The sequence below is a fragment of the Dendrobates tinctorius genome, unplaced genomic scaffold (genome assembly GCF_039654945.1).
Source record: "Dendrobates tinctorius isolate UK_male_01 unplaced genomic scaffold, ASM3965494v1 ptg000070l, whole genome shotgun sequence".
Classification (NCBI taxonomy): Eukaryota; Metazoa; Chordata; class Amphibia; order Anura; family Dendrobatidae; genus Dendrobates; species Dendrobates tinctorius.
Genome location: NW_027361738.1, coordinates 26,637,599 through 26,649,633, shown reverse-complemented (window position 1 = coordinate 26,649,633; position 12,035 = coordinate 26,637,599). Strand labels below are relative to the sequence as shown.

Sequence of the window (12,035 nt, the reverse complement as noted above, 5' to 3'; positions counted from 1 at the left end):
CCCAATACTGAGCCGCTGCTGCCATATGTGTCCCTATTACTACACCTGATACCCCAATGCTGCTGTATGTGTCCCTATTACTGCACCTGATACCCCAATACTGAGCCGCTGCTGCTGTATGTGTCCCTATTACTGCACCTGTTACCCCAATGCTGAGGCGCTGCTGCCGTATGTGTCCCTATTACTGCACCTGAAACCCCAATACTGAGCCGCTGCTGCCTATATGTCCCTATTACTGCACCTGATACCCCAATGCTGAGCCGTTGCTGCTGTATGTGTCCCTATTACTGCACCTGATACCCCAAGACTGAGCCACTGCTGCCGCATGTGTCCCTATTACTGCACTTGATACCCCAGTGCTGAGCCACTGCTGTCGCATGTGTCCCTATTACTGCACCTTATACCCCAATGCTGAGCCGCTGCTGTCGCATGTGTCCCTATTACTGCACCTGATACCCCCTATACACACACGGCTCTGCTCCGTACACCTTGTACTCACGTAGCTCTGCTCCGTACATGCTGTACACACGCGGCTCTGCTCCGTACAGGCTGTACACACCTGGCTCTGCTCCGTACACTTTGTACACACGCAGCTCCGCTCCGTCCACCTTGTACACGCTGCTCTGCTCCGTGCACCTTGTACACACGTGGCTCTGCTCCATACACCCCGTACACACGTGGCTCTGCTCCGTACACCCCGTACACATGGCTCCACTCTGTACACCTTGTACACACATGGTTCCACTCCGTGTACCTTGTAAAACATGCAGCTCTGCTCCGTGCACCCCGTACACACGCGGTTCCGCTCCGTACACCCCATACACACACGGCTCCGCTCCGTACACCTTGTACACAAACGGCTCCGCTCCGTACACCTTGTACACAAACAGCTCCGCTGTGTACACCTTGTACACAAACGGCTCCACTCACACCATACACACACGGCTCCGCTCCTTCGTACACCTCATACATGCATATCTCTGCTCCGTACACCTTCTACACACACGGCTACGCTCTGTACACCTCATACACACACAGCTCTGCTTCATCCACCCTGTAAAACCCTCCGGACCCCACACAGAAACTTCACCTCATCCAGCCAGCACCATGAGAACCAGCACAGCAGTGTCCTGCAGCCACTGAAGTCCCTGATCATGTGACCCCTGACTCCGCCCCTCCTGTGACCTCATCACAGGTCCTCTGCGCACAGAATAGCCCAGGACGACATTGCTGGCTGAGAGGTTGGGGGTCCACTGCTGGCATCGGGGCCCCCCACCGCCTTCTCTGGGGCCCATAGCAGCCGGGCAGCAGAGTAGGCAGATCAATTCTTCCTGCTCTGCCGCAGAGTAGTAGTGTAGTGTAGCTGCGGTGGGCCCCCTCAGAGCGCGAGGCCCGGGGCCACCGCCCCCACGGTAGCTACACTACTGCATGGACCGCACATCCAAATATTACACATTGATTTATTGCAGCTATCAAAATTTAAAGAACTGAGTATGAGTTTCTTAGTTAAAATTTTGATCAGCATGTATAAAGCTCCGTGCCAAGTCACGTGGTGGTTGTTGCCATATTGTGGTACTTATCAGGTTATGGTCCCTCGGAGAGTTTCTCCCTTACATGGCAATGGGTTTATACATTCTGATCACAATGTTACTTAAAGCGAGCCTGTCAGCAGGATTTTGCTAAGTAAACTACAGGAATTGTCATGTTGCCACTGTTATACTGATTAAAATGATGTCTGGGGTGAAGAAATCCGTCTTGTGGTTCTTGTGTAATCAGTGTTAGAAGTTTTCAGTTAATGATATGCTTGTGCTCCAGGGCAGGACTGTAGGCAGAGTCTTATCTTCTCTAATATCTTCTCTAAGCCAGAGAGATCAAGGAAAAACCTACCCACAGGCCGCCCCAAAGCACAAACAGCCAGTCTCGCTCTGTCTCTATGATGAGGAACATGTTTGTGCTTTGGGGTGGCCTGTGGGCAGGTCTTTCCTTGGTTTCTCTGGCTTAAAGAAGGAAGATAAGACTTCTGCCTACAGTCCCGCCCCGGAGCACGGGCATATCATTAACTGAAAACTTCTAACACTTATTACACAAGAACCACAAGATGTATTTCTTCACCCCAGGTATCATTTTAATCAGTATAACAACATCAACCTGACAATAACTGTAGTTTGGTTAGCAAAATCCTGCTAACAGGTTCGCTTTAAGAACCTTATTTATTTTGCTAAATTGCAATAGATCATTGTATAATAATTTGATGTGCGATCTGTATCTTTTTCTCTACTGTTATATTATAACTGTCGTAATTGTTTCACTGACTAGTTGTGATTTTTCACACCTTTAAAAAATGCTTACAAAAATCTCATGGAAAAAGAAAACACAGGGCAAAATCCAAGTTAATTATGAAATATTTTGTTTAAAGGATTGCCTCCATGAAACCAATCAGTTTTTAAACACCAGCTCATCAGGACAGTGTAGCATTTCATCAGGCCGGTGAAATGAATGGGGGCCAGGTAATGTATGGAGTGTTTTGGCCCACCAGAGCAGGAGCCATTCTTATCTCTTTGGGGCATTACAGGAAAGTCTAATAATTAGCTCTAGAATTATAAATGATTTTGCCTTTCTGAGATTTGTTTTGTAGCTTATTTCGAACGTTAGCCAAGTTATTTGTAAAGTGACAAAGGTTGGCTGTGTTGCTTTGTGACACGGTATTTACTGTAATGAGGATGGGATATTTCCTTTTACTGTAATTACTTGGTGATGTCCTTGGCCCCATAAACTCTCTGCTTGTATACAGATGTATGACTTAAAGGGATATTCCCATCTCCAAGATCCTATACCAATATGTAGTAGGTGTTAAAAAAAAATATTAGCATATGCCTCCAATTAAAAATGTAGAATAGTTTTTCTGATTCGCTATGTCTTTTTCATCATGTGCAGGCATTGCAGGACTTTATGTATCCATAGTTACCACCACTGATATAGTGACAGTTAGCTAGTTGCTAGTGGTCGTAACTAGAGTTGAGCGACTTTGGTCGGATCGGGTTTCGTGAAACCCGAATGAAACAAAATAAGTTTCAGATGAAACTCGTCCGACTAGAGCAAAACAAAGTCGGAGTTTCGTCCGAAACCCGACCCCAATGCAAGTCAATGGGAAATAAAAGTCGGACGAAACTCCGACTTTTTTTGGTCTAGTCGGACGAGTTTCATCTGAAACTTATTTTGTTTCATTCGGGTTTCACGAAACCCGATCCGACCAAAGTCGCTCAACTCTAGTCGTAACAATGGATACCTAAGGTCCTGCAATGCCTGCACATGAGGAATGAGACACAGCAAATCAGAAAAACTATACTACATTTCTAATTGGAGATATTTGCTAATATTATTATTGTTACACCTACTACATAACCACTAACTTTTTATTGTTTAAATGTCTGTGCATGCATGTAGTGTAGTGTGAGTGTATTAATGTACTCACCTACCACCACTCTCTCCAGTGTTCAGCGCCACTCTACTCCGCTTCTCAATGAATTGAGCATCTCTGGAGAGACCTGGAAATGGCTGTCCACCAACGTTTACCATCCAACCTGACGGAACTGGAGAGGATCTGCAAGGAAGAATGGCAGAGGATCCCCAAATCCAGGTGTCAAAAACTTGTTGCATCATTCCCAAAAAGACTCATGGCTGTACTAGCTGTTTATTTCTATAGAGCACTCGTGTTAAATACAAAAGAGCAAATGATACACAATAATTTAAAAACAAAAAACAATGGAGGGAAAAACAGAAAAACCTAAAGCTTTCTGTGCCACTGGTATTGGAATCCTTTACATTAAATTAGTATGGAAACACATTTTGACTCACCTGTGATAAATCGCAAATGAGAATCACCTGTGATTAATTACCAGTGACCAAGTGACATGAATTAGTCAATGAATGATGACTTTAGTGTTTTAAAAAGCCACATGACAGGCCCTGTTCCTTTGTCACAATAGTTAAGACAAAGGAGTTGTCTGAGGACATCAGAACGGCTATTATTAGCAAACACAAGACTTCCAAAGGGGCTATCTCCAAAGACATTGGAATCCTAGTTTGAGCAGGGCACAATGTTATTAAGAAGTTTTCCAAGCATGGTACTGTCAATATCCTCCATGGGTGTATAGGAAAGAGGAAAATTGACAAGAGATGTCTTCGAAGGTTGATGCAAATGGTGGAAAAAACACCACGTCAAACATCCAAAGGCCTGAAGGCCAACCTGGAACAGTCTTGAGTCATGGTTTCAACAAGTATCATATGCCGCACACTAAACCAAGCAGAGCTTTATGGGTGAAGGCCAAGGAAGACCATTGCTAAACAAAAGACATAAAAAGGAATGGCTGATCTTTGCCAAAGAGTACCTTTACAAACCACATTCCTTCCAGTAAGATGCTCTGTGGACAGATGAAACAAAAATAGATCTCTCTGACAATGAGAAGCAACAGTTTGTTTACAGTCAGTGAAATGACGCTTATAAGGGAAAGAACACCCTACCACCAGTTAACCATGGTGGAGGATCTATAATGCTGTGGGGTTGCTTCTCTGTGTCTGGTACTGGAGGCCTTGACCCTATCACAGGAATCATTAAATCATAGAATTATCAAGAGATTTTAGAGTGAAATGTTCTACCCAGTGCAAGAAAAACTTGATTTGAGTCGAAGGTCATGGGTCCTCCATGAAGACAAACACCCAAAGCACACATCCAAAAGTACACAGGAATGGTTGAAAAAGAAAAAATGGACTTTTAAAATGGCCACCAATGAGTCCTGACCTCAATCCCATTGAAAATGTTTGGGGTGAGCTGAAATCTGCCATTGGGGAAAAGAATTTCGGCAAACATTCAAGAGCTTTAACAAACTGTAAAGGAAGAATGGGAGAAAATACCAGCTGAGAAGTGCAAGAAGCTTATAGAGATGTTTGGAATCTGTCATCAATGCCAACGGGGTGTGCAACCAAGTATTAATTAGGGGAACCTTTATTGCTGCACATGCGGTTTATTCTGTTTCTTTGAAATTGCAACATGTAAGCTGAAAAACAATGTTTTATTGTTGTATTACTTTGGATCACTAATTAAAAAGTCCTGAGACTATAACTATGGTGTATTTCCATTTATCTCTGAAGATATTGTACAGTCTGTGAAATAAATGAAGGGGTGCAAATAATGGTGAGCAGCGCCGTGTATGTATGTATATCATACCATTCAGCCTTACCTCCAGCCGCGACCACAGGCTCGGGCATTTCTTGACCGATAAATGTTTTTTATCCACAGACTCCCAGAGACCCCACACCGAGAGCCCCAAAAATCGCCAGGCAATTACTATAATTCCAAAACTAACAGGAGGTTCCCATCTCCAGATGTACAATCCCCACCACTATTTTTTCACCATCTCCATTAACCCCCTCCCCCTCGCCTGCCGAAATGACACCAAAAACATGACCCATAATCCAATTAAAATCCACTTATGGACCTTTAGGCTCTGCCGGCTACAATTTTCTGGATGGAATTGTTTTTGTTGCCTGCACTACATAAACACATGTATACGGCCGACTGAAATAGTTATATTCTATGAGCATAGAAACCACTAATGAGAAAAATCTCTAAATTCTACATACGAGAGGTCCTGTAGATCTAAGGCCTATAATGATCATGCCCATTTGTTAGATGCAATAAAATCCCTGCAGCACATACGGTAAATGGCTAAAAAGAACAATATAAAACATTTTATTGTAATTTCCATCTTATTCCAGTGGTTTTGGAGAGAAAAACAAATAATAGTATCTGAAAAGCGCGGCGCAAGTGAGGCATTTTAGTGTTCCTGGCACCACAGAGCTGTGTACTGTATTCGGCCTGGATCAGTCGGGGGAAACTTTCTGCATCCAGTTGGCTGATGTGGGAAATACGACTGTACATGTTGGTTTTCGGCAAGTTTCCATAAAGGCTGTACATTCTGCTCCTTCAGACTGTGCTCATAAAAGGATCATTATATGTATTCCTTGTTTTGGCAATAACAGAGCGCAAATAGGACAAGAACAAAAATTAGAAAAAGGAATCATAGTGCCAACTGCACACTCAGATTCCTATATAGCAAAAATAAAAGGGGGAAAATGGATGGTATGATTTGTACACAGTAATGTGTAAAATTCCTCCTTATAATACACTCCGAGCAAATATTAATGCAGTCTGTGTTTTATGTACCTTTGTAACCTGTAAAACTTAAACTAGTATATAAAAGAACAGGGCAGATTTATCAAAACTGTCTCAAAAGAACTACTAGCTTTGTTGCTCGTAGCAGCCAATCACAACTCCGCTTTCATTTTACCAGAGCTATTTCAAAACTGAAAGCTGAGCTCAGGGCAGAGGCGTAGCTAGGGTTTTGGTTCGGGGGGGGAAACTTCTGAGTGGGCCCCTAACCAGAGAACCTCAGAAGATGACCGCGCTGTTGCCAAAAATAATCATATATATATTTTGGTGTAGTAACCACTGAGTCCGCTAGGGGGCGCTGTGTGGATGTCCCAGGAGAAAGGATGAATGGCAGAATACTGAATGGCCGTTATGTATCTCAAAGTGTGTGGCTTTGGGATGGAGACTTATGTGTTGATCAGCAGTGATACTGCTGAGGTGTTGTTTCAATGTGTAAGGGAGAAGTCTCCAGGTAACTAGATGGGCGGACCTGGTTACCTACAAACCCACCCAGGGGGTGTGTTTAAAGCACTATTGTAAAGAGTGTAAAGGCTTGAAGGACCTGTGATGAGGTCAGAGTCATGTGACCCGGTGGGCGTGGCTACCGACCATATAATGTGGCCAGGGTAGGTCACATGGGGGTGAAGGCTGGGACCTGGTTGGTCCAGTGTGGAAGGTCCCGCTGAGATGGGGCTTCCTGCCTGACAGCACGTGTGGACGCTGTGTTTAATGGCTGCAGGTGCCTGAGAGTTCCCTGGAGGGAATGAATGTCTGCATTATGGAGAAGCAGCCATGAGAGAACCCTGACGGGGTTGACACTGTGGGGCTGAAAAGCCTGCGTATTGGACATTGCAAGCTCTGTCATGGACGCTATGCCGTTTATATATTGCTGGTCATGGTTTATGATGTTTAATAAACCGCATGGACCGTTCTGAGTTTATGGAAAACCTGTGCCAGACCTGATTTTGTGGCTGCCAAGCGAGTGATGCCCTACTTAAATGACAGCGCTACCTCACATTATATATTCCATTATTGCGGCGTCAGCGCGACCCCCAGTGCGTGCCACAATAATGGAAGAGAGAGCATCACATGACGCTCCCTCTCCCATCATTACCCTCTTCCTCTGACACACAGCTGGTGCGCGATGACGTCACTTCATCGTGTTCCTGCTGTGTGCCGGTCTGACTGCAGCGCAGCTCCTGACATCAGAGCAGAGCCGCCGCCGCCGAAATCAGCTTGGGAGTGAGGAGGAGAGGTGAGTAGTTTTTTTTTAAATTTATATAGTGAGTCCTGGTTGCATGATTATGATACCCCATATGGGGGGGCGGCAGCATGATGCCAATATGAGGGGGCAGCATGATATACCCCTATGAGGAGGGGTCAGCATGATACCCCGTATGATGGGGGCAGCATGATACCGCGTATGAGGGGGGTAGTATGATACCCCGTATGAGGAGGGGGCAGCATGATACCCCGTATGAGGAGGGGGCAGCATGATACCCCTTATGAGGGGGCAGCATGATACCCCGTATGATGGGGGGCATCATGATACCCTGTATGAGGGGGGTAGTGGGGGGGTAGTATGATACCCCGCATGAGGGGGGGCAGCATGATACCCCATATAAGGGAGGGCAGCATGATACCCCATGAGGGGGGCTGCATTATATTCTGAAGGGGCTACATTATTTTCTTTGGGGGGGCTGTATTATACCATATGAAGGGGGCTACATTTTAGAGAAAGAAAGAACAGAGAGAGAGAGAAAGAACAGAGAGAAAGAAAGAGAGGAAAGAAAGAATAGAGAGAGAAAGGAAGAACAGAGAGAGAAAGAAATAACAGAAAGAGAGAAAGAAAAAACAGAGAGATAAAGAAAAAACAGAGAGATAAAGAAAGAAAGATTAGAGAGAAAGAAAGAACAGAGCGAAAGAAAGAACAGAGAGAGAAAGGAAGAGGGGAAAGAAAGAAAGAAAGAACAGAGAGAGAAAAAAAGATTAGAGAGAGGAAGAAAGAACAGAGAGGGAAAGAAAGAAACAGAGAGAGAAAGAAAGATTCTATAAAGATACTATAGCAGCCCGGATCCCATTGTAGTGCCCACCTGAGCCTCTAGGTGCAGGACATATCATGATCCGCTCACATGGCCGACATCCCCGAGTCCAAGGCGATCCCGCTGTCTACTCTGTCGGAGGAGACGGTGATGGATCTGAAGCATTCCCTGAAGTGCCTCCAGGGTTCCGTCACAATCTCCTCCTGACATTACCTCATTTCTGGTCAACTTCCAGCACGTCACTTCCTGTGGAACGTCACATGCGAATTTTAAAGTGCTCCTCGGGGTTCTGCCGTGTACTCCTGTGTCTGCGGGAAAAGTAAGCTCCCGACCGAGGCAGACTCTCTCTCAAAATCGAGACGGTTGGGAGGTATGAATGCTCCCCACCATACACCTTGTAAACGCATAGCTCCGCACACCTCATACACACACGGTTCCGCTTTCTATGCCTCGTACACACACGGCTCCGCTCCGTACACCTCGCACACACATGGCTCCACTCAGTACACACATGGCTTTACTCCCGTACACATGCGGCTCTGCTCCGTACACCTTGTACACACGCGGCCACACTCTGTACATTTTGTACACACATAGCTCCACTCCGTAAACCTTGTACGTACGCGGCTTTGCTCCATACACCTCGTACAAATGTAGTTCCACTCCACACACCTCGTACACATGCGGCTCCGCTCCGTACACTTCGTACACACGCGGCTCCGCTCCATACACCTCGTACACGTGTTGCTCCGTACACCTCGTATACACGCGGCTCCGCTCCGTACACCTTGTACACACGCAGCTCTGCTCCGTACACCTCGTACACACGCGGCTCCACTCCGTACACCTCGTACACACGCGGCTCCACTCCATACACCTCGTACACACACACCTGCGCTCCGTACACCTCGTACACACAGCTCTGCTACATCCACCCTGTAAACCCCTCCTGACCCCACACATAAACTTCCCCTCATCCAGCACCATGACAACCAGCACAACCAAGTTCTGCATACCCTGAGGCCCCTGATCGTGTGACCTCGACTCCTCCCCTCCTGTGACCTCATCACTGGTCCTGTGGCAGAGAAGAGAACATAGCGGCAGAGCAGGGAGATGATCGATTCTCCCCTGCTCTGCCGTAGATACAGTTACAGTAGCGTAAATCCGCCCCCTCTGCCCCCCCGGTAGCTCCGCTACTACTGAGCTGTGATTGGTTGTTATGCTAATAAAGTGTTTTGTTTAGTTTTACTCACAATTTTGATCAATGTGGCCTATTGTGGTTGTCCAGATTCAAGAAAGTTTAGAAAGATGCAGCAACTCCTTATGCTGAGCTGCAGTTATATTATACATAAGCCGTGCTGTTTGTTCTTTACAGAGTAGAGCCCCCCTCTAAACCATCACTTTAAAGGGGTTGTCCGGCCTTAGGGTACAAGTCTGTTGTCACACTACGTAACTGTGGACTTGTGAATCCTCACATCATGCACACTGTGAGGGTTCTCCAGCACCTGCAGCCACGGGAGTGTGACCGCAAGTGTGTGATTTGCATGTATGCTGTGACATGCCAACTAGAGGTGCGCAACCTCTCTCAATACATGTGTATTGAGTAAGGCCGGAAACAGTCTAGTCGGAATGTGGCTGGGTATATGCAAGTCGCATAATTGTAGTCACATGACCGCCTGATACCGGAGAATCCTCGCTGCGCACAGTGGGATATGAGGATTCACAAATCTGCACACAGAGTGACTACAAACTTGTAGCCTAAAGCCAGTTAACCCCTCTAAGCATAAAACCACACAAGGCAGCCATATAATATGTGGCCGCATAGAGTCTGCCGGAGTGAAATAGACTATTTGCAGAAACATTCTGCTCTGTATACCGAACTAGGAAGGAACATTCAATATACTGTAAGGGCACAGACTGACAACCATATAACCAGACTGAGATCAGACCACAATGCACAAACTCACGGTTCATCTCCAGACCTGAACGTGACAGCTTCATAGAAATATATGCAGCTGGCACATACATGTCAGGAGACCCATGTCCGGAGAGCCATGTCGGGAGAGCCATGCTTTGCGGTCCGATCTCAGTCTGATTTATACGGTTGTCTGACTGCACCCTAATGGTCAGTCACCAATGATCTCCATAGTGCAAAAATTAATCCATAATGATCCTGCACATCTTCTTGATAATAAAAATATTTTACTTTATTCAAATCCTCTAAAAAGCATTGTTGGAAATCAAGACAGAAAGGGGTATCTAGTCCCAAAATAGCTACCCCTTTCTGTCTTTATCTCCAGCAATGCTTTTTAGAGGATTTGAATAAAGTAAAAAATGTTATTATCAAGAAGATGTGCAGGATCATTATGGATTAAAGGGAACGTGTCACCCCCCCAGGGCGTTTTTAAGTAAAAGACCCACCTCCAGCAGCACTAAGGCTGCATTCTGTGAAGGTGGCTGTTTTGTTTCTGACCCCTAGTAACGCCGAAATATTGACTTAAATAGGTCCCCATACATGTATTGCGTCCCATAGGTATGTTGTGTCCCCCTGTATCAGCCGCCTCCCAGCCGTCCATCATGCCCCTGTTGTGTCTGGGCGCCGCCTCCCAGCCATACATCATGCCTCTGTCTTGCGTCTGGGCGCCGCCTCCCATCCGTCCATCATGCCCCTGTCTTTCGTCTGTGCGCCGCCTCCCAGCCATCGGTGGCTCTTTTACTTAAAAATGCCGTGGGGGGGTGACAGGTTCCCTTTAAGTTTCAATGTGGGCCTGAATGCTATTCCATGCACCTTTGTGGATATGATGAACTTTTTTTATTATATTTTGCAAAAATTAACAGTATTCACGACCTACACTTTTGAAAATATAATTATTATTCATTTTTATCGCACCATTTATTCCATAGCGCTTTACATGTGAAAAAGGGGCATACAAAGACAAGTGCAATAAACATGAGCAATACAAGGCACACACAAGTACAAAAGGAGAGAGGACAAAATATTGATTTTTCACTATTACTACTGAATTCCTGGCTGTGGCTGTACATTTCCTACTTTGCCGTCTCACTTTGCTATGTCCTAAACTGCTCACTCATGCACTTTCTATTTCCTGTCACCTGCAGATTTTAAAGATTTCTACTCCCATGATCAGGCTAAAATACTCTTGCATGTCTTCATCATATCCGTTGTAAAGTTAACCTTGGGGTATGAGAACACGAAGTCTTTTTCAGGATGATTCTGCCTGGAGCCTGGCTGAAAAAGTGCAGCAAAGAATGACCATCACGCTCATCAATGTCAAAACAGCCTTGCTGTGCACATGTTCTGCCTTTTGTTACTTCTTTTAAGCACTGCAGGGTTCTGAAGCTGTAGAGCAGGTAATAGAAATGTCATGCTCATTCTTCCTAGTGGTTAGTTATTGGTTGAATTCTGAAATTTGGTCGAATTGCACTCGGACCGAAAATACGGTCATCTGCCCCAGCCCTTACTCTCCGATCCACTGAATTTGAACAGTATCTTTGCTTGCAAATTGTTGTAAAGTCTAATTAATCGCTTTTGTTTTTTTGTTTTGTGTTTCTTTTACAGATTGCCTGCACTCTGCCAAAAAAGATATCCTTTGGAATGTGGGCTTGACATCATTTTGAAAATGAGTAAGTTTTGTTATCACAAAAATTGCAATATATATTTTACAATGTAATGGTGTATAGAGCAGTGGTATTTTGGCTCTCTACATGCCCCATTTTTGGGCTCAGCTCCCATTCACATTAATGAGACTTGCTAATAGCTAAAC

General features: G+C 45.3%; 1 protein-coding gene across 3 annotated transcripts in view; it reads left to right on the top strand.

The window, feature by feature from the left end:
• The window catches only part of LOC141095471 (mitogen-activated protein kinase kinase kinase 3-like), a 154,330-nt gene that overhangs the window by 57,247 nt on the left and 85,048 nt on the right, over positions 1 to 12,035 (top strand). For 2 of the 3 annotated variants that reach the window (XM_073581486.1, XM_073581484.1), the window contains exon 2: positions 11,831 to 11,895. In XM_073581486.1, coding sequence (XP_073437587.1) covers positions 11,892 to 11,895 — 4 coding nt within the window. In that variant the 5' untranslated portion in view covers positions 11,831 to 11,891. Of the gene's footprint in view, positions 1 to 11,506; positions 11,623 to 11,830; positions 11,896 to 12,035 lie in introns of those variants that run through there. The other variant, XM_073581485.1, reaches the window with a different exon arrangement.